Source organism: Balaenoptera musculus, chromosome 7 (genome assembly GCF_009873245.2).
Source record: "Balaenoptera musculus isolate JJ_BM4_2016_0621 chromosome 7, mBalMus1.pri.v3, whole genome shotgun sequence".
Lineage (NCBI taxonomy): Eukaryota > Metazoa > Chordata > Mammalia > Artiodactyla > Balaenopteridae > Balaenoptera > Balaenoptera musculus.
In genome coordinates, this window is record NC_045791.1 from 105,347,307 (window position 1) to 105,371,195 (window position 23,889).

General features: G+C 39.8%; 1 protein-coding gene across 2 annotated transcripts in view; it reads right to left on the reverse strand.

Annotated features, from left to right (window-relative positions):
• Nucleotides 1–23,720, reverse strand: part of PDE6D (phosphodiesterase 6D) — a 50,701-nt gene extending 26,981 nt beyond the window's left edge. Inside the window, exon 1 of one of the 2 annotated variants that reach the window (XM_036859083.1) lies at nucleotides 23,470–23,720. In XM_036859083.1, coding sequence (XP_036714978.1) covers nucleotides 23,470–23,519 — 50 coding nt within the window. In that variant the 5' untranslated portion in view covers nucleotides 23,520–23,720. Of the gene's footprint in view, nucleotides 1–18,447; nucleotides 18,494–23,469 lie in introns of those variants that run through there. The other variant, XM_036859084.1, reaches the window with a different exon arrangement.
• Nucleotides 23,721–23,889: the final 169 nt, after the last annotated feature.

The following is a 23,889-nucleotide window of genomic DNA, read 5'->3' on the forward strand; positions in this document are numbered from 1 at the left end:
CAATAATAAGACAAATAACCCAGTTAAAAAATGGACAAGAATCGGAACAGACATTTCTCCAAAGAAAATATACAAATATGGAGAAAAGGGAACCCTCTTGCACTGTTGGTGGGAATGTAAATTGATACAGCCACTATGGAGAACAGTAGGGAGGTTCCTTAAAAAACTAAAAATAGAACTACCATATGACCCAGCAATCCCACTGCTGGGCATATACCCAGAGAAAACCATAATTCAAAAAGACACATGCACCCCAATGTTCACTGCAGCACTATTTACAATAGCCAGGTCATAGAAGCAACCTGGATGCCCATCGACAGACAAATGGATAAAGAAGATGTGGTACATATGTACAATGGAATATTACTCAGCCATAAAAGGGAACGAAATTGGGTCATTTGTAGAGATGTGGATGGATCTAGAGACTGTCATACAGAGTAAAGTAAGTCAGAAAGAGAAAAACAAATATCGTATATTAACACATATATGTGGAACCTAGAAAAATGGTACAGATGAACCGGTTTGCAGGGCAGAAATAGAGACACAGATGTAGAGAACAAACGTATGGACACCACGGGGGAAAGTGGCGGGGTGGGATGAATTGGGAGGTTGGGATTGACATATATACGCTAATATGTATAAAACAGATAACTAATATGAACCCGCTATATAAAAAAATAAATAAAATAAAATTCAAAAAAAAGGGGCTTCCCTGGTGGTGCAGTGGTTGAGAATCCGCCTGACAATGCAGGGGAGACGGGTTCGATCCCTGGTCCGGGAAGATCCCACATGCCACGGAGCAACTAAGCCCGTGTGCCACAACTACTGAGCCTGTGCTCTAGAGCCTGCGAGCCACAACTACTGAGTCTGCGTGCCACAACTATTGAAGCCCGCATGCCTAGAGCCTGTGCTCCGCAACAAGAGAAGCCACTGCAATGAGAAGCCTGCACACCGCAATGAAGAGTAGCCCCCGTGCGCCGCAACTAGAGAAAGCCTGCATGCAGCAACGAAGACCCAACACAGCCAAAAATAAATGAATAACAGAAAAAAAAAATTTATTAAAAAAAAAAAAATTCAAAACCCCCCCCCGAAAATATACAAATAGCCAAAAGCACATGAAAAGATGTTCAACATCATTAGTCATCAGGGAAATGCATATTAAAACCACAACGAGATACTACTTTATACCCTCTAGGATAAGTATTCTCAGGAAGACATAGCGTGGATGATGATGTAGAGAAATTGGAACCCTCATATACTGCTGTTGGAAATGTAAAATGGTGCAGCCACTTTGGAAGAGTCTGGCAGTTTCTCAGAAGGTTAAACAGAGTTACCATACGGCCCAGCTATTCCACTCCTAGGTATATGCCCAAGAGAAATGAAAACATATGTTCACACAACAACTTGTACATGAATGTTCACAGCAGCATTACTCATAATAACCAAAAAAAGTGAAGACAACCCAAATGTTCATCAACTGATGAATGGATAAACAAAATGTGGTATATCCACACAATGGACTACTATTTGGAATTAAAATGGAATTAGGTACTGATACATGCTACAACATGGATGAACCTTGAAAACAATATCTTAAGTGAAAGAAGCTAGTCACAAAAGACTAAATATTCTTTGGTCCCATTTATATGAAATATCCAGAATAGTCAAATCTATAGAGACAGAAGGTAGATTAATGGTTTCCTAGAGCTGGGTTGGGAGGGTAGAGGAAACGGGGAATGCCTGCTAATGGGAACAGGGGTTTCTTTCAGGGCGATGAAATGTTCCAAAAGTGATTGTGTTGATGGCTGCACAACACTGTGAACACACTAAAAACCACTGAATTGTACATTTTAAATGGGTGAATTGTATCTTAATAAAGCTATTAGATATGTACTTTAAAAAGAACTACAGAGATATCAGAAAAAGCCTTCAAAATTAATGAAAGGGTCATAAAATGTTTCAAAAAGCAAAAATCCAGAAAAGAATCAGAGAGACACTTGGTAAGTATGTGGAAAAGGAATCTGTAGGACTAGAAAGGATCTAGCATAAAGTTAAAATATTCTTGGTCTGGATCTATTCTGAAAAACAAATTAAAGAAACACATGACAGGAGGGATAAACTGGGAGTTTGGGATTAACATATACACACTACTATATATAAAAGAGATAAACAACAAGAACCTACTGTATAGCACAGGGAACTATATTCAACATCTTGTAATAACCTATAATAGAAAAGAATCTGAAAAAGAATATACATATATATATATAACTTTGCTGTACACCTGAAACTAACACAACTTTGTAAATCAACTATACTTCAATAAAAAAACCAAAACATATTATATATCAATTCTATCTCAATAAACTTAGAAACAAATTAAAAAAACACGAGTGGAAGAGTCTAACACAACCTGTTCTACCTTTTTTTTTTGAAGTTTTATTTTATAAATGACAAAAAAGGGATGGTTTGCATATGAACTCTTTAGATATAGGAAAAGCTTAGTAGTAATTTCTCATGCCAAATCCACCTTCCACCCTAATGTTTTCTGAACCATTGCTTTAATAATAATAAAAAAATACAGAATTAGGCTATCAAATCTACTAAGGCCATCAATGAAATCCATCATTCATTTGCGTAGTACCTTAAAGTTCATAAATCACTTTTATACCTATTATCTCAGCTGACCCTCTTGAAGCAGGTATCACCCCCATTTTAAAGATGAAGAAACAGCCTCAGAGACATTAACAGGCACTTAAAGCCTCACAGCTAGTGAGAAGTATAGACAGATTAGAACCCAGGTCTTGCTCTACTAAGCCACCTTCTAAGTTTATAAAGAAATTGCTCTTTTGTATAGAATATTCCTTTAGTAAATACAATTTTTTTCTTGTTGAATATTCTCTTACATATAGTGTTAGGAACTAATTTGAAATAGCAATTTGGTACATATTGAAACATAGTTTAATATGTAGTATAACATATATTCTACACTAATCTCAATCATATATTTCATTTTTAAAAAATAAAAAAACAATTACTCAGGGAGTTCCTTGGCGGTCCAGTGGTTAGGACTCAGTGCTTTCACTGCCTTGGCCCCGGGTTCAACCCTGGTTGGGGAACTAAGATCCTATAAGCCTCATGGCATGACCAAAAAAACCCAAAAAAACAATTACTCAGGGGGCTTCCCTGGTGGCGCAGTGGTTGGGAATCTCCCTGTTAATGCAGGGGACACAAGTTCGAGCTCCCACATGCCGCGGAGCAACTGGGCCCGTGAGCCACAACTGCTGAGCCTGCGCGACTGGAGCCTGTGCTCCACAATGAGAGAGGCCGCGATAGTGAGAGGCCCGCGCACCGTGATGAAGAGTGGCCACCGCTCGCCGCAACTAGAGAGAGCATTCGCGCAGAAACGAAGACCCAACACAGCCAAAAATAAATAAATTAATTAATTAATTAAAAAGAAACTGGAAATAATCAGGAAATGAAACAAGTAGATTAAAAAAAAAAAAAAACAATTACTCAGGATGAACAAATTCTAAGCTGACTACCACAGTGTTTCTGACTAATAGCTAAGAAGTCAAAATAATGCTTTTGTGCAATAATTTTGCTAGGCATCCAAACATCAAACATGTACCTCATCCATTTAATTTACCTTATATACTAACATCAGTGGCCAGGGAAATATTCTTTTCTTAATTTGTGTTTTCATATCTTATTTAAGAGTTAAAGCACTATAAGGACACGTAGTGCAGTATATGCACATCCTCCAAAACACAATACCATTCTGAACATAAATAAATGTGATCTAAAAATCGAATCCCCAAATTTTGATGTAATTTTAGATAGAAGTTTTCCCAATTATTTCCTCTTTATTTTCCCTCCAGAATGTCCAGAATAGTCATCTACTATACAGTTGTTAAACAGTTACTGGTGTTAAGTAATGATCAACTTACAATTGGTAAAAAAAAGTGAATCCACATTTGAATGACCAAAGGGTTTTGGATTATAACATGGCTGACGGGACATTTCATCTGCCTAACGTTTACTGAACATTTATGAGTGTTAGGCTCAGGGCTAGGATATACTATGACTAATAAGACATGACTCTGTACATGCGCTCTGGAGTTCTCCTCCAGGTAGGGAAAACCACCAGGTAAAAGAATAATTACAATGCAATGTGAGAAGTACTATCTATAATGGAGGCTTGTACAAAGTATCATCTTTGGCTTGCTTGTGATCAGGTCTTGTGAGATAAGATAAGTATCAGTGTCTAAAACATGCCTCCAAAGCTGAATATCCACTCACTAACCTGTATCATCTTTCAATACTGTGCCATACCCAGGTGTCGCCTCTCTTCCTGATTTGCATAACCAGGCAAGATAGCCAAGGTCGATAGCACTACTGTCTCAGGTTAGGCACAAACTCAGATCAAACACTACTCAAAGGACACACATCCCCTCATGACCTTAGTCAGTAGGTACAGCTCCTGAAGTCTTTAGGTTGTGAAGTGCTGTGGAATCTTTCTCCTCAGAAGTACTGCTAAGTTTAAAAGCTCTGTTAGTCAGAACTACAAATCTGTGAATAAAACATTAAGCCTATTTCTCTGAAATTAAAAACTGTACATTTCTGAACCTTTTATATATAGAGTCTAGTAGAGAAAAGGTTAAATGAAGTAAAAAGATGACAAGCAGAACTTTTCTCCTGCAGAGTCAGCTACTGTGCATCTTTTAAAAGGTTCCCCAACTGCACCTCCTTTCTTCTGATTGTAAAGAGACCACTAGCAAAATTATTCCTTTCCCATACAGTGCAACTGGACAGGGCTAGGAATAGAACAGCCAAGAGGAATAGGCAGATCATTTTTTTTTTGAAGCTGGAGGACTGGTATTTATTCCCAAGTTCAGGAAAAAAGAGGTACTTGACTTTCTTTAATTACAACATAGCCTGGCCAACTATACACCACTGATGTTTTCAAGATGTTGCTCAAAGGATATTCCAGCTTTTCATATCAAAATGTACACATTAATGCAGAGGAAACTCAAACTGTAATAGATATTAGTTGTCTTGAAGCACAATTCCAACTAAACCAAAAACGATTTGAAGAGGAAGTTCAGAAATATAATGCCCTCCAATAGGACACACAGGTTGCGAGACAAACATCATTAAGGATTCCCTAGGGTACAGCATCTTCTGGGATGGTAAAGTCAAGTTCTATGTGTTAGGTTTAAGCGCTCAGAAAAATGCTGGTACTCAACTGACGACAGTTGCAAAAGCCTCTGGGAAGGACTGATCTGACCTCACTGCAGTTCTGACATCTCCATTTAAACATCTTCCCTTCTGTGGACAAGGAAAGCTTCCAAACACTAAAGGTTTCCAAGAGTTAAACAGTCAGTCTCTCAAAAGACTCTAGTCAGTATATAAACATATCTTTTAAGTAAAAATCCAGTCATCCTGGGTCAAGATTCACTTTAAACAATATAAAAGCCTATGTAAATGATATTTAATGGTATGAGAAAATATTTGTAGTATACTGATGTGTGAAAAAGGATAAACATTTTTTTAAAACGAGGTTTACAAAATACGTATAATGTGATCACATTTGTTAAAAAGTATATATACACACATGAGGATTTTTTACCAAAAGAATTCATGGCTATTATAGAAAGTCTGGAAAATAGAGGACAAAAAAACAATAGCTGTAATCCTATAAACCAGAGATTACCATTTAATATTTTAGTGTTTATATTTCCAATTTTTTCTATGTGTATATATATATGTCCTCCCAATAAATGTAAATGTAAAAAACATAGTCTTTTACTTAGTCATTAGTTTTGCACTGATTTACATATAATGCTATTCTAGGAAACTAGGGCAAATTTTAAGATTCATGCACTAGAGTGGTTCTTAACCTTGGCTGTGTATTAGAATTGCTTGGGGAACATTTAAAATTCCCAATGTCTGGACCACCCCCCAGACCAATTAAACTAGAATCTTTGAAGATGGTACCTAGGCATCAGTATTTTTCAAAGTTCCCCAGGTGATTCCACTGAACAGCCAGGGTTGAGAACCACTACTTGACAGCTTTCCCCCTTTTGAGCAAAACATGATTTACAGCAGTGCTTTCTTAAACTTTCATGTGCATACAAATCATGTGGGGATCTTGTCAAAATATAGATTCTGGTTCAGTATGGGACCTGAGATTCTGCACTGGCTCAGGGACCATACTCTGAGTACCTGTAGGGTTCTGGGAAAGAAAACTCTTTCAAAGAATGGAAAGAAAAAATTATAGCCACTGAAGCCCATATTCTATGCCACCAGACAGGGAGGGGTAATCTACAGTGGATGAACAAAGAATTGATATGAGGAGAAAAAGATGTTTCTAGGAAATAAGATTTTAGGGGACTGCAAGAAAGTTTGGAATAACTACATTTTTCAGGGGAAACCAGTCGTTGGAGCTTATATAGTTTGTGTGCACAAAGGAGGGCAAGCAAGCTTAGAAGACAAGAGAGGAGGGCAGTGTGAGAAAAAAAAATCAAATGTGTAAAAAATTGTAATGGAAAAAATAAAATCTTTGGCTGCCGTGCTGGAAATGGATAGAGAAACACCACAAGAGGACCTGCAGAATATTTCATTGTCAAAAACATGTTTGGGAACCAGTACAGATAATAAACTGAAGTTGGTGTAGATTAATAATCATCCTCCATCATCTCCCTCCTGGGACATATGAGACCCCAGGAGCATAAGTCTCCCCTGGCAGTGCTTTAGGAACCAACAACAAACAGTGGACTACTTGCCCAAGTGCTTCTCTTTGTGTGCAGAAAGATCATGGGAAGCTCAAACATGGGGTCTCTTTGCAGCTTCTTGGCAATACTCTTCTTCGAATTTCTAAACTTCACTAGAGATATAACAAAAAGGGGGAGGGATTTTTTTTTTTTCCTGAGGGCTTTCCCATGGAAATTAGAAATGTTCAGCATATTTTTTAGAATGACAAAGTAAGTATTTAATATAAAAGTATTCATAAGTCACCATCAGACTGTTATTCCTTCAAAATAATTTCTAAAACCAATAAAATAGGAAAATTTTCATATAAAATTATCTGGGGCATTATATGAATCAGCTGGTACACTTTATCAGACATTATCAAATGGGCCATATCTGAGAAAACCTCTGTTTAAATAAACAGAAGAAACTAAAGGGGAAGACTTTACCAAGAAATGGAAGAATTCTGATGCCAGATGATTCATGTTACACATCTCTGGGATGTAAGAATCTTTGGCAGAATCATGCACAACCATAATAGTCCCACTGATCCTTATATTCAGCACTTATTTACTGTATAATGGTGATAGTTAACATGTGTTGAGTGCCAGATACTGGCTAAGTGCTTTATTCACATCTAAATTAATCCTCACAACCCTATGAAATAGGTATTATTATTATAGCCCTTGTATGGATGAGGTATCTGTGGTTTAGGGATGGCAAGTACCATGCTTAAAGGTCACAAAGCCAATAAGTCATAAAGTTGGTTTTTGAGTACCTGATTTCAACATCCATTCTCTTAACATTTATATGACATAAATAGGCCTCCTGCATGCCCAGTCTGTACCAGGGAGAAACTACTCAAGACTGGGGGACAGAAGAAGAGTAAGTCATGATCCCTAAGCCTGTGGTACAGGACAAGCAGTTCTTCCAGGACACGAGGCTAGAAAGGCACTTCAAACACTGCAGAATACAGGATGCCTTCTGGTGTGGAATGCCAGCTCAGATAATGCTGTTAGTGTATTCCACAGGTCAGAACTCATTTACTTTTGGGGGTCCCTGATTCTTGATCTTTACATATCCTTGAGGGATAGATGACATATTTACAGAGGACAGGCTCTGTGCCTAGAGACACAATTTCTTTTAGCTTAGGCAAGCTTTCCAGAAATTACTGAACCACTCTAACTATATCAAATCAATAAAGCCACAACAATGTCCAGATAACAGATCTAGTACTAGTTGAAGGGTTGGTCTCTTCTACATTCAAATGGTAAGGGGTATTGCTGGACAATCCAGTCCAGTCAGGATTGGGGGAAAAGAAATCAGTTTCAGATTGAGGTTCTTGTCTCTCTTCTGAGTTTCTATAAAATCTCCAAAGGCTAAGGGAAACCCCGCTGATTATAGTAGCCTAACAATGCTGTAAAGGTCAAATAATTCTTAATCTATGATTCATTACCAGTGCAAACAGATAAAGAAAGTCCTAACTATTGCCTTTCTCAGAGCTAGCTTCCTAGCAGTCTTGTTCAACTTGAGAACTGCAGACACAAGGCCAGGAAAAAGGTGAATAATATTTCCAGCCTTATCTGGCATCTGGCTACATCAATCGCTTAAAGCTGGTCTTTCAAAGAAAGAGGAGGCAGGGTAAAAGAACTAATATCTGAGTACCCACATTCAACGCACATGCTAAGCACTGTCCTAAGAGCCCCTCTCTTTTCTATTTTTCAATCTTATCTCACTTAATAATGACACTCACATGAAACAGTACTGCTCTCAGAAGTTAAACACCTTTCTCAGGAACTCACAGCTAGTAAACATAGCTTGCATTCAGGCAGAGGCCTGTCCACACTACATACTCTTGGAAAGAAGTGGCTTCAGGCAGCTGCAAGGTGCTGGGTATCTTTGTGAGGACAGGCCTCCAGCGCTAGAAGAGCTGAGGAAACTGATGAGAGGATGAGAAAGGCAGGCAGATCCCCAAATATTCCTTTTGCCTCTCCTAACAATGTTCTCTTGGGATATGGTTAGTCGAGAATAAGGACTATGTATTGAGTTATTGATGCTGTGCAGTTGTCCCTCAGTATCTGCAGGGGGTTGGTTCTAGGACCCCTGTCATACTATAATCTGTGGATGCTCAAGACTCTTATTTATAAAATGGCATAGTATTTGCGTGCAACCTATGCACATCCTCCCGCATACTTTAAATCATCTCTAGAATATTTATAATACCTAATACAATGTAAACGCTATGTAAATAGTTACTGGCATGGCAAATTCAAGTTTTGCTTTTTGGAACTTTCTGGAATTTTTGTTCCTGAATATTTTTGATATGCAGTTGAATCCCGGGATGTGGAACCCACGAATATGGAGGGCTGACTTTACTGATCCACAATGGAAACAAAACTCTGTTTATGATAATAAAACTTCCCTGTTATAAGTTGCATTCAATTAATTAAATATTTCAAATTAATGATCTCCTTGAAATGCAGCTATGTGTTCAAATACTAAAAAGTACACCTCTTGCTTTTCTATTCCCTGAATGATGCCATGAATTCCTTAGGGATTCAAGACCTTACAATTTGCTTTTAAGTACTGAAAATTTGCAGTGTTATAAGCAATGTGAAATTATCTTAACTGACATAGAAGGCTTGTTTATTACAAAGTTTTTGATATAAAGACTTCTTATCCTATTCAGCTAATCTTCTGAGAAGATGCAAAAGGAAATGAGAAAATCTCAGGCAGGGAAAGCATTTGGCAGTATGGTCCACATTATAACACAGAGAAATACTTTCATTTAAAGAGCAGGGGTTAGTATTTGAAATCAATCCTTGCCAACTGTAGAACTGCTCCTAAAACCTAGTTCAGATAAGCAGGTTGACATTTTTTCTGCAAACATTCAGAGTAACTTTTATATTTTTTGGCAAGATCAAAACTAATATTTCTCATAAATTCACACAGGTGATTTACTAGTACATATTTGCCTCACTAGAGAGCCAAAGGAACAATGCTCAGAGAGTGATGACAAAAAGTTTGTTTTACATGGAGGGTAACATTACTACAGTACTCTTTACTTTCTCACTAAATCATTTCCCTTCAACTCTCCAAAGAGAGCTGCCACTATCATTTTTCCCCTCCTACTACTATAATCACGCTAACCTTCTCATCCACATATTTATTCCCCAAACATGCACTGAATTCTACTGTGTATCAGGCACAAGTTGTACTGGGGATTCTATAGATGTGTTACTCAAAATATGGTCCACAGACTGATGCTGGTTTGTGAAGGCATTGGTTACCAGTTTGCGACAAGTATTCATTTATTTTAAATGTTATTTTTTTTAACATCTTTATTGGAGTATAATTGCTTTACAATGGTGTGTTAGTTTCTGCTGTATAACAAAGTGAGTCAGCTATACATATACATATATCCCCATATCCCCTCCCTCTTGCGTCTCCCTCCCACCCCTCTAGGTGGTCACAAAGCACCGAGCTGATCTCCCTGTGCTATGCGGCTGCTTCCCACTAGCTATCTATTTTACATTTGGTAGTGCATGTATGTGACAAGTATTTAAAAATTTTAATAGCAATTTAGCAGAGTAATTTGAATGTTGATTCTAATAATAAAATTTTTGACTTTTATTTTCTATGTCATTTTTCTAATAATTCATTTTAGTTATTTTATAAAAATATCAGTCTGTAAAGGATTAGAAGTAAAAACCTGGTTTGTTACCAGTAATAGTTTAAGAAGCATTGTTCTAGAGGACAGAAAGACCTCTGCTCTTGCTTGACATGGGCACGGTTAATGCTATGTGACTGTCCAAAAATAAAAAAATAAAAATACTTCCATCCTCAGACACACACATTTCTGAGGAACATATAAGTTCAGGCTTTGTAAATAGGTTTGGGAATACTGATTTTTAAAAAAGGTTGTAAGTTAATAATAGGTTAAAAGAACAATGGAGAAGGGTGACATAGGAAGGCAGGTCAAGTAGAAAGGACAATTTAATAAAGAACAGGAAATCAACAGGCAACCAGGAGGGTAGCAGGTATAATGAACTGCTGTAAGTCTGGAGTGAAGAAGTTAAGAGGGTAACTCAAGGCTTACTGGAGGAAGGAAGACACCGAGTCTAGTCTCTGCCTTCCTTTGTATTCTCCAGTCACCTCCTATCCTAGCTCCTAGGCACAGCCTATCCTCCAGCCATCCCTAATTGCTCTACTTCCCAAAGACAATATCTTCTTTTGCTTGAGTATTTAGCAGACCCATGCTCCGCTCCCACCAGAATGGGCATCCCACCCTCCAATACTCTCCTTAAGGACCCAGTGCTATTGTCAACCTCTCTGATTACGTTCCCTGATACACCCTGAGGCAAAGTTTTGATTCCTCCTCAGTGTACCTGCACACTTGTTTATACTTGCGTCACAGTACTTATCAGAACATACCGTGCATATAAGTCTGCAGGTGAAATTCCATTGGCACTATATTATTTATCCTTCTCTTCTCAGTGCTCAGCACATAATTGCCTCTCAAATATGTGTTAAACCACACTGAGCATCAGAGAGCAAGTCAGAGGGGTTGATTAGAATTCTCATTCAGGCTGAGCAACCAGAAATCAAGGCTCACTGAAGAGTGTCTAGAAGCCAAACAAGGAGAGCTGCTCATTCAGGGTTCAGCAGGCTATGGAAAGGCCAGATTAGAGTTGGAGCTCAGTGAAAACCAAAAAGCAACAAACCAAAAAACCCCCATTCTCCTTAAGGAGAACAGTTAAGTCAGGAAGCTAAATTGCAGGTAAAAACACATTCTAGTTTAAAAGCCCATTCTGAAGTTGGATTCACGACTTGGCAGAGGACCTGTAAATTATACATGGGCATGAGGCTCATCACCTGTAGTCTGAGGAGTTTCAAGGTAGCTAGAATTTTCAGGCAGAATGGCTGACTAAGCACAAATGACATATGCTAATGTCTACTATGGCAGACCTGAGTAATAGGAGGCAAAGCTCCAATACCAAGGTCACAGGCATGAAGAAAAACTTCCCCCTCATTCCTCTGGGGTGGAAGCAGCTGCAATGACCAGCAGTAAACAAAGGGAGTTTCTGTTTAGTGGTATCCCGAACATTTTCATCATAGGAATGTCTTTCTTGGCTCTGCTTACCTAGTTTTTGGTTGTGTTTTTTTCTTTTTGTTCTTGTTCTCTGTCCTTTAACACTCTGCCTTTATGATCTCTCCCCTCTCAGACTCTCTCCTCCTTGTTCACTCTCTGAACTCACTTCCTTCTCCTACTCCCACTTTCATTAATTCTTAAATATCAAAGCCCTCCTCTTAGGCTCCTCCTGCAGTAGCATTGGTTATACAGAGCATCCTATTTTTTAGTATATTTTAAGAACCAGTTCTAATTGATGGGCATTTAAACATCTTTCTTTGACCAATAAGTTCCCAGTGATTTTTCCCTGCGGTATTTTTCCTATTTATGGGGACAAGGTGAGAAAATACAAATGGATCCCTGAGAAACCTGGTTTCAGTATCCTTGAAACATAATATGCAGCACTGTAATCAGTGGTGATATGCCTGTGAAATAATACTCTGGCCCTGGCAGAGGTACTATGCTTGGAAAGCATACAATCAAAATTCAAACTGGTCTGGGAAACAGTGGAGGCAAGAAATTTAGTTAATGAGAAAAAGATCGCTATTTGAAACATAACACAGTCTTCTCACTAGCAAAGTCAAACAATGAAACAAACCTTTCTTTTTCTAGTAGGTCTATTATTCTACTGATATATGTGCAGTTATGTGCCTGAAACTGCTCAGAAACAAACTAGAATAGACATAACCAAAGAGATTCATAGAGACTCCCTTTGCATTTTTATTTGCTTCCCAGAACCTCCTGATCGAAGAAGAGATAACAGAAGGCACTTTCCTAAGGTGCATTCCCAAAAGGATCAGCAACTGTTTCTTATACATTATTCAGAGGAATGGGGATATTACCTTAAATCCTATCGAAATCCACATTTGGAGATCCTGAATTTTACCTAGCTTTAAAAATGCTACAGTATTGAGAAATCAACTTCCTCAAATTACAACCATCTTTAAAAAAAAAAAAGCAAAGCCAAAGATGATTTTGGCTTTCAAATGGGACATACGTGTCTTGTAGGGGGCTTATTTTGCTATCACTCCAACAGCCATAATTACTTCCCAGAATTGTGAAGAAGGTTTCAAATGTCTAATCTGGAGTAAAACAAGGATCACTAAGACTCTGCCTTTATCAACACCCCGAAACCTGAAACTTACAAATTAGCAAAATAGAAAGCAACCCTGAACTTCGAAACAAAGATAAATAATTTTAACAATGTAATAGTAAGCATAATACATCTATAGAGCTATAGTTTTTAAAGTTAGTTGGCATATATTATTCCACTCAAATTTCATAACACCTTTGTAAGGCAGACAGAGCAAGCATCTTTGTTTTACAGGTGTTAAGCAACTTGCACAAAGCTGGATAAGCTTAAATAAGTGACTTCCATCCTTTAGTAAAATCTCTCTACCTACTCAAGCTACTCCCCTAGTCTCTGCTTTCTCAAGTCACCAGATTTCTTGGAAGAGTAATCTATTCTTGCTGAATTTATTTCCTCATCTAGTATCCATTTTTTAATCTTGGCAAATGATAGTTAATCTGTTTCCCCAAATAGCTACTATTCTCAAAATCTGCTATTCTCAAAAAGATCACCAGTGACCTACAAAGTATTATGGGACTTTCAGTAGTCTCAAATATTCAATGAGTGAATGAAATTTCCAGCAATTTCAAGGACTTGTTTTTGATCCTCATTCTTCCTCCTTCTTGACCCCAACTCCCCTCTGAAACCCTCTCTTCCCTCATTTTTTTTTTTTTTTTTACATTTATTTATTTATTTATTTAATTTTGGCTGTGTTGGTTCTTCCTTTCTGTGCGAGGGCTTTCTCCAGTTGTGGCGAGTGGGGGCCACTCTTCATCGCGGTGCGCGGGCCTCTCACTGTCGCGGCCTCTCGTTGCGGAGCACGGTTCCAGACGCGCAGGCTCAGTAGTTGTGGCGCACGGGCTTAGTTGCTCCACAGCATGCGGGATCTTCCCGGACCAGGGCTCGAACCCGTGTCCCCTGCATTGGAAGGCAGACTCTGAACCACTGCGCCACCAGGGAAGCCCTCTTCCCTCATTTTTCATGCCATCACTTTCCCTCCTCTCTTACTCCCCAGTATCTTTATTTTTACTTATGTATGTATGTATGTATGTATTTATGTTTGGCTGCGTTGGGTCTTCGTTGCTGCGCGCCGGCTTTCTCTAGTTGTGGCGAGCGGGGGCTACTCTTCGTTGCGGTGTGCGGGCTTCTCATTGCGGTGGCTTCTCTTGTTGTGGAGCATGGGCTCTAGGCGTGCAGGCTTCAGTAGTTGTGGCACACGGGCTCAGTAGTTGTGGCTCGTGGGCTCTAGAGCGCAGGCTCAGTAGTTGTGGCGCACGGGCTTAGTTGCTCCGCAGCATGTGGGATCTTCCCGGACCAGGGATCGAACCCATGTCCCCTGCATTGGCAGGTGGATTCTTAACCACTGCGCCACCAGGGAAGTCCTCCCCAGTATCTTTAAAATTAAACTGCTCAACAGCTACTCATCATCCAAGATCCGATCCAAATGACAATTCTGAAGTCTTCCAGAACACCTCCAGCAGCAGGTCCCACATTACTTCTGAGGTTCCACAGTACTTCATACTACTAGGCACTTATCACACTATATTTTGATTGTTATCATCTCTGTCTCTCCCTCCCTCCCTCATAAAAGTTCTTTGGATATAGAAACTGGCTTATCATTTCGTATCTCTTGGGTTTAGCAAATTACCTGGCACTTATAGACCCTGCTAACAAATGTCTGAATGAACCACCAGATAAGTGGCAGCAGTAAGGCCTCTGCCTTTATCCTTCTCACAGAAGGTGGCTCAAAAGCAAAGGCTTTTAAGTCTGTTACTTCCTATTCCATGAAAGTAAGTGATCAGGCTTGATTCTCAGATTTAGTCCCTTAAAAAAAATTTTTTTTTTCTTGCAGTGATCTATGAACCACCTTTTCCAAGTAGAACAGTCAGACAGGTAGCGGTGCCACACATGGTATAGTTATGACTCCTACAATTTGCCCATCCACTCTCTACCATGTGAGGACACAGGGAGAAGGTGGACATCTGTAAGCCAGGAATAAAATCAGTCAGTACCTTGATTTTGGACTTCCTAGCCTCCAGAACTATTGAGAAATAAACGTCTGTTGTATTTTGGTATTTTGTTGTGGCAGCCCTAGCAGAAAAATACATGCTGCTTAAATAGTTTCTGGAAAATGTCTTTTTTTTCAGCTAACTCTAATTGTTAGAAATTTCTTCCTTATCCCAAGCTAAATCTTGCCCTCTGTATCTGAGAGTTGAGAAAAAACAAAGAATATAGGGGATGTGATCACTATGGAAGAGAATAATTTTCAAGTGAAAAATAAATCTGTGACTTAAACACTGAGGAAAAATTTTAAACTCAAAATCGATAATATGGTAACAAAAATAAATTCTCCAGAGAGGAATCATGGTATACTATAGAAAACAGTAGTTTGTAGAAAGACAAACCAAGGTTTAAATTAAGGTCTGACTTTATCTGAGTGACAACCTCATCAATCCTTATTTCCCCCATTTATAAAGTATGGATAATAATGTGTAGAGTTGTAATAATGTAATAATACGTGAAAGTGCTTTGAAAAACTGAAAAAGACTACAAGAATGTCAGATATTATTATGCTATCCCCTTTCTTCTTGTGGCTATATTTAAAGTGTTATTTATATTAGAGCTATTTATGTTTAGTTCTCCAGACTTTATCCAAATTCAGAGGCAAATATTGCTCTCCCTAACTTTGAAATCAGTGGATCTGCAATACACTAAACAAAATATATCATTAACACTGAGTAGTATTAATCTAAAAAGAGTTGTCTGAAAAACAAAAAGGAAACAATATCATGCTTTAATTATATCAAATCACACAAAAAAATGTTTTGCCTATTTTAGGTGTAGTACATACCTTTATAGAAATACTTGCTGAAAACAGTCCTTGTTAACTAAGAAAGGTTGTCACCAAATCAAAGAATTGCAGTGCTGAAAGGATTTGAGTCCTTCTGGAGTTTATCTACTCTAATGCCTTATCTGATGCATACATAATTTCCTTCTGCAATACTCCTGATGGACAGGCATCCATCTGGTGCTTAAAATATTTTCCGAAACAATTTTTTTCTTCAGGTAACTCTAATTATTAAAACTGGGCTAAACTCTGTCCCCTGTAACTTCTAACCTTGTATCCTCTGAGAGCCACACAGAACACATTTACTTTTTCCTCTTTAGAACAGATTTTTTTTTTTTTTTGGCTGCATTGGGTCTTCATTGCTGCGCGCGGGCTTTCTCTAGTTGAGGCGAGTGGGGGCTACTCATTGTTGCGGTACGCAGGCTTCTCATTGCGGTGTCTTCTCTTGTTGCAGAGCACGGGCTCTAGGCGCACAGGCTTCAGTAGTTGTGGTGCATGGGCTTAGTTGCTCTGTGACATGTGGGATCTTCCTGGACCAGGGCTCGAACTCGTGTCCCCTGCATTGGCAAGTGGATTCTTGACCGCTGTGCCACCAGGGAAGCCCCTAGAACAGTTTTTTAAACTTTAGAACACTCATATCCTTTGCCCAACTCATCTTCAGGTTAATCCTCCTCAGTTCTCCAGTTATTGTACTGACATGTTTCAAGTGCCTCTCCTCTGGACCAGCTCCACTTTGTTGTACCCCTCCCCACTCACTGCAGCCTAAGCAAATTCCTCTATAAACAGCGTGCTTATTTAGTCCAATCCACTGAGGTCTTTATGGATATTGGACTATAAGGAAATATATTTGCTTTTCCTCTCAGCTTCAAAATTATCAGCAGATCAAAAGCAAAAGAAGGATGTTGCTCCTAAAATCTTGATAATTTCAGTTTTAAGCATTTAAGCAATGGTTGGAACAGTCAGATTACTAGACAAGATGGCCTTGCCTTTACAATATCTTCCTATGATGCTAAAGCTCAGGAATAGGGACAGGTCCATACTTTAAGAAGTCAAGGCCTCCTCTAACATGGGGATTTGTGGATGCAGAGTGCTGACAAGTGAAGCCTGTGAGGCAAAAGTGAGGTCAAGCCTAATAAGAACCTAGAGCTGGCAAACCTCAGCCCTATTGACAGTCCTTTATGAAATACAGTGATGATACAACCAGAATTTTCCATGAGAGTCTTACCATACTGTTTCATTTTTCCAGAGGTTAATATAATATTTCACTAGAAACACAATCCTGGAAAGAAATTTAGAAGGTCTAAAGAAGACTATAAGTATCTAATTATATTCCAAATTCCTCCCCCAAATGCAAAAGCAGCAATTCCTGTTTAAAAATCCTAAATAACAAAATCAATAGGACGTTATAGTCATTTAATCCATTCAGGATAACAATTACAACTTCTCGGAGCCCATGCAGGAGGATTCTGGAGAACAAACTACTGATCACAATCTACATGAAGTCTATTACTAGACAATCTGTGATCAACACAATCTGTGTATTTATTGGCTATATGGGTGGTATGTTTTGGTTGCTTTCCCAAAATTTGGGTTGATAAGATAAAAACTATATTTTAGGAATTATAAACCCCAGACTCACTTTTAACACTTGGCCAAGGCACCTCTTAGGCAATACTGACATTCAAGAAAAGTTCAACAGTCTACTATTCTTAACAAGGAAAGCTAAGTGAATAGAAGATGTAAAGCCAACTATTTTTGACTGGAGGTAAAGTTAAAGATCAAGGTGCTGTGAGAAAGAGAATGTGGGAGATCCAGGAGCAAACTATGGAGAGGAAATGCAAGAACACAAGTGAAAGGTGCTTTCAGAAACCTTCTGAGCCAAACTGGTTCTTTTTTTGCTCACCTGCCATAAATTGGAATGTGATTAGTTGCTAGAAAACAAGATAAACACTAGGTACACATCAATGCTTCTCAATTGAATCATCTCTTCAGAGGCAAAACAGATATTACAGTTGCTCAGTTAGAAAGAGAATAACAGCATGAAGTCATTGGCTATACCTCAGAAAAATAAGTGGTTTTACAGAAATATTAACTCTATTATTATCGTTAATAATATTAAGTATTAATAAAAAATAATACAGCAGTTAACATTTATTACTGTGTGTGAGGCACTGTACTAAGCATTTTATATGCAGTCTCATTTAATCCTCATATCAACCCTCTAAAGAAATGAAATGGATAGTGAGGTTCAGAGTTTGAGTGCTCTGCCTTGGGTCACAGTGGCGGGGGTAATAAAGTCTGAACCTAGAGTCCATTGATGACTGCTCTGTGCTTTACTGCACTTACACGTAAACTTTTGATAGATATCAATTACTTTCCATAAAGGTCTCTCTCTCTCTCTCTCTCACACACACACACACACACACACACACACACACAGAGCAAATGAAGCATCCCTTTTCCGCAATAGTTGCCAACACTGAATATTATCAGTCTTTTAAATTTTTGTCAGTTAATTGGGAAAAAAGGGATAGTCTGTTGTTTTAATAGGGTTGAACATCTCTGAATTTATTCATTGGTCATTTGCATCTTTCTTCTGTGAACTATTTGTTCATATCCTTTGCCCATTTTGAGTTAAATATTTACCTTATTGATTTGCAGGCAGTCATTTATATTCTGGATATTATATTAATATCTGGAGTATAAGTAAAGAAAGAAATGGAGACAATTAGCTAATCTTTAAAAAAATTAAATCTGCTTCATACCTTATACCCAAGCAAATTCCAGATGGATCAAAAATAATGAAATCATAAAAGCATAATCCTTTCTTATGGCAATGTGTCAGTTTCTTGGTATTAATAAAATTATGGATTTATGTTGAGGAAAAAGTAATTTGAACAGGCTGAACAGGGCATTACAGCCTATACTAAAAAACTAGTATAAGAAGACTTTCAGGGGCTTCCCTGGTGGCGCAGTGGTTGAGAATCTGCCTGCCAATGCAGGGGACACGGGTTCGAGCCCTGGTCTGGGAGGATCCCACATGCCGCGGAGCAACTGGGTCCGTGAGCCACAACTACTGAGCCTGCGCGTCTGGAGCTTGTGCTCCGCAACGGGAGAGGCCGCGATAGTGAGAGGCCCGCGCACCGCGATGAAGAGTGGCCCCCGCTCGCCGCAACTAGAGAAAGCCCTCGCACAGAAACGAAGACCCAACACACCAAAAAAAAAAAAAAAAAAATCAATCAATCAATACATTTATAAAAAAAAAAAAGAAGACTTTCAGTGACAAATCTATGTCACTGAAAGCAACTGAAAGCAACTATCTTCGAAAATTATGAACGTGGTAAATTTATTAAGTTAAAAAGTTTCAAAATAATACTTATGATTCCATTTTAATAAAAGGAAACACATTAAACATTAGCTACATTAGAAGGCTATATTGAAATATTAACAAAGGTCATTTCTAGGTAGCTGGACTTTGTAAAAGAAAAATTCAATACTATTTTTAAAAATGCATTGCTTTTGAAGATATCCCTTCTAAACAGACACAAAGATGGTTAGACTTCTGGAAAGAAGGGTCTGTGACTCTTCATTTTTATGTCCTTTAAGCGCATAGTGCCTGTTCAGCAGTTTCCCAAAAGACCTTTGTTGAATGAATGAAATGGGGAATGCAGGATTTACAAACAAAATCTCCATATCAGCTACTTAAAATACTCAAATTCCAAACCTTGCAGGAGAATCATACTTGTTCCCCAAGTAATATTTCATTCACAACTTTAGTTTATAATTACAAAATGTTATGTTTTTAACAAACAAGAAAGAAATGTAAGACTCAATGTGTATGAGCTAAAAGCAGAGGGGTGGAGATGATGTGAAAAAGAAGTCTTGGGAATTCCCTGGCGGTCCAGTGGTTAGGGCTCTGAGCTTCCACTGCAGGGGGCACAGGTTTGATCCCTGGTCAGGGAACTGAGGTCCCACAAGCCCATGTGGCCAAAAAAAAAACTTTTTTTTAAGTATTTTATTTTTGAAAAGACTTATGACAAATACAAAAGTTTATGTTGAATTCTCTCAGACACAAAGACTATCCCTGATTTATGAAGTATGTTATTCATACTTACTGAGTATCTATTATGGGCACATGGGTAAGCTTCTATTTGTATAAAAAGGGCATGAATATTTACAAGGAACTTATAATATGACTTCAAACACATAACTCTGTTCATGACATATCAATCCTATTGTAAACTGTACTAAATCATACTATAAAACTATAATAATTGAACTAATGCGTACAGGAAAGGAATGGGAATTGATAAATAGATCGATGAAACAGAAATATTCCAAAAATAAACCCATGTCTTATGGAGACTTAGTATATGACAAAGACAGCTTTCAAACCAGAGGGGAAAGGATGGCCTAACTACTTAGTAAACAGTAGTGGGCAACTGGCTATCCAAATAGCGAAGGAAGTTAGATTTCTACGACATACCATCTGTGTAAATACATTTCAGATGGATTAAAGAGCTAAACATTACAAAGAGAAAAAACATAGGCTATTTAATTAACCTGAAGATAAGGAAGGTCTTCTTAAACGAGACACAAAATTCAGAAGCCACATGAATAATACTGATGAATTTGAAGTGATAATTTAAAATTTCTGTTCAACAAAAAACAGACAAGCAATACATTGAGAGAAAACATTTGCAACATACAATACAGGCAAAGGATTGATATTACAAGAAAGAACACCTATAGGGCAGTAAGAAAAATAAACAATTCAATACCAACAAGCAATTCACGAAGAAAAAGAAATGGCCAAACAGAAGATTCTGTGACTTCTCTACTAACAACAACAACCATAATAGCTAATACATAATGCTTACTAGGCATCAGGAGCTTGGCTACGTGCTTTAGATATCAACTCATTTAATCCTCCCAACAACCCTAGGAGATAAGGTATTATTTTTATCCCTTTTTACAGCGGAGGAAATTGTGGCAGCAGTTAAAGAAGCTGCTCACGGACACACAACCAGGAGTGCAGGGCTAGAATTCCAATGCAGACAGTATAGCTCTACAGGCCAGTATAGCACTGAACCACTATCCTATATGACCTCTCCAGGGATCTAGGCATCGGGGAAATACAAATTAAAACAAGATGTCATCTGTTGTTCAAACTGACAAAAATAAAAAAGACCAACATAGTCAATGTGGCAAATGAGTATTATCAACATTGTTGGTAGAATAAAGTGGTGATTTCTTTTTGTAGTAAAAACTCTTCAGAAACAGATGCTCTGAAAGTTCAGAAAAACAATTTATGCAATAAAAGGTGGACAATAGTCAGGTAGTTTCTTACTAAAACGTTAATTTTATTTTCTCCTGAAGGTAGTAACAAATCCTAGAACTCCTTTCCTTTTCTCTCTTAATTCTCAGATGCCAATAAAGGCCACCAGAGGATGAGCATTCCTTTGCTCCCATGCTAACTGTTTTTTGGTGGCTGCTTCCCTTGTGATGTAATCAGCCCAGGTCAAATTTTCCCTGAAAACCTGTTTCTTGATGCACTAAATGACACAGATTCTGCTTTCTAGTCTTTTCCATATTTGTCCCTTAGCCTCTTTCTCAAGAGCCAAAGGTTCTCTTGAACAAGGTTCAAGAGCCAAGACTGAGGGGCTTCCCTGGTGGCGCAGTGGTTGAGAATCTGCCTGCCAATGCAGGGGACGCGGGTTCGAGCCCTGGTCTGGGAGGATCCCACATGCCGCGGAGCAACTGGGCCCGTGAGCCACAATTACTGAGCCTGCGTGTCTGGAGCCTGTGCTCCGCAACAAGAGAGGCCGCGATGGTGAGAGGCCCGCGCACCGCAATGAAGAGTGGTCCCCACTTGCCGCAACTAGAGAAAGCCCTCGCACAGAAACGAAGACCCAACACAGCCAAAAATAAATAAATAAATAAATAAAAGAACGTGAATTTCTTTAAAAAAAAAAAAAAAGAGCCAAGACTGACGGTGAGAAGCTCAAACTTTCCCTTTTTGGGGTGTTCAAAAGCCATTAAAAAGACTCTTTCAGCAACAATGTTAACTCCAGACAAAAACATGGCTTGTGAAATCTCTCAATTCTCCATAGTCTCCGGTTTACTGTTTACAGCATAAACGTTCAGTAATACTATAAATTACTTAAGGGAAAAATAAAATCCATGTCATAGCTTTTCTAATACTTCAGCCATGCCTATCTACTTATAGGCACTATTATGAAGAGAAACAGGGGAAGGTACATGGAGCTATAAAAGAGGCTGTTACTAAACATCACTGCATAAAAGTACTGAAAGTTCATCATGAATGGCAGTATGTAAAGGCCTTTTTTAAAGGCCTTCCCTTAAAAAAAAAAAAGCACAGCAGGTCGGCTTCCATTTGAAAAATTTCATTTGTACATCCAAAACTTCCTGTAACTTTTTTGCTGTTGTGTTCTAAAACTTACTACCAACTTGGTTTCTGATTATGACAAAGCAATTAAAATTTGCAGGGGTGAAATGGACACTGTGGAAACACACTGGCAGCTCAGAGAACGGTGCTTGACGAAACCTCCAGGAGAGGAGCCCTACATCGTCACTGAGAGACGAATTTAAGAGTGTTCCATATTGTAGCCATAGGATGTAAGAAGAGATTAAGGTCAGCAGGAAAATGTAAGACTGGAATGGACGAGATTGCGTTTTTTCATCTGCATCATATGGTCACAGATTAACATTCCATTAAAACACAAAGCTTCACTACGGGAAGGGGAGAAGGTTGCACCCGCGGCACCACCACGGGCCTGAGGCAATGATTTCTATATCCTGCTAAATGCTACCGTGTCCCCAACGTCATCAAATAATTGCTGGACAGCTCCACCATGTCTACGCGTTAACCACACAAAATCGAGGGAGCAGACACCTTTGCCAGGAGTCCCAGTGCAAAACCATAACTCCTCAAGGCTTCGCACGCACAAATTTAGGGTTCTCATTTCGCTGGAAAGAAAACTGAGGAGCTGAGGGGGAAGCAGCGACCGTCCAGTGCCTCCAAGGGCCAAGACAGAGTTAAGATGAGGTCCACCTCGGAATTCTCAGTCCCCACCTTCCTCCGCTCCAACCCTGGAAAGAGCCGCAAGTGAGCAAGAGAAGTTGTGGAAACAAGACGGGGGGTGGGGGGGGGGAGGAGGGGAGAGCCCGAGAGAGTTCAACACCAGCGTCTGCATTTGTCCCACACAAGGTCACTCGCTCCAAGTCACTTTTCCCTGCTGCCCTGGTGGGCTTCCCGCCAAAGAGGCAGCTAGGCTTCGAGGCCAGCCCACCGCGCCCCCTCGGCCCTCCCCTGAGGGCCGCAACCCCTTCCCGGCCTCTCTTCTCGGACCCAAGCGCGCCTCCCGACACCTGTTTCCGACGCCCGGCCCCTCTCTCAGCCCAATTCCGCGGCTCCTCAGCCTGTACCCACGGGGCTCCCATCAACGTCCCCTCCCTCTCTCCGGACGCCCCTTTCCCCGCCTCCCGCGCCGGGTCCCGCCGGCGGCCTGGGACGGCGTTCCTTTTTTCCCTTCCCGCCGCCCTCTCCTGGGGTGCCCACCTGGCGCGGCCTGCCCCCGGCCCGTCTCCTCAGCGAGCGGCCGCCTCCCAAGTCCTCCAGGCCCAGCCCCGCTCCCGGGAGGATACAGTTTGAAGCCCCTCAGGATCTCCCTGGCCCGCTCGTCCTTGGTTGACATGATGCGGCGGCCGCCGCCTGCGGCTCTCCCACGCTGGCCTGCCGGAGCCTCGTAGACTGTGCCCAGGAGCCGAGGACTGAGCCGCAGCCCGGCCTGCAGACCTCGGGCGAGCAGCGGCAGCGGCCAGACCTGGACCGGCCTCTTTTCCCTCAGCTCCCGCTCCTGATCCCTTCTTCTTCCCTCTAGCCTCGGAGCGCCCGCTCTGAAGCCAATGGAAAGCCCACCTCGGCGATTGGCATCTTGATCAACCAATAGAAATACACAGCGGCTTCGCAGGGGGACGGAGAGCGTCAATGGGAAGGGCCCTCCCCGGGAAGTCCCGTAGGACAAAATTTTCATTTGGTGTTGTTGCCTAGAGTTTGCCCCAGCG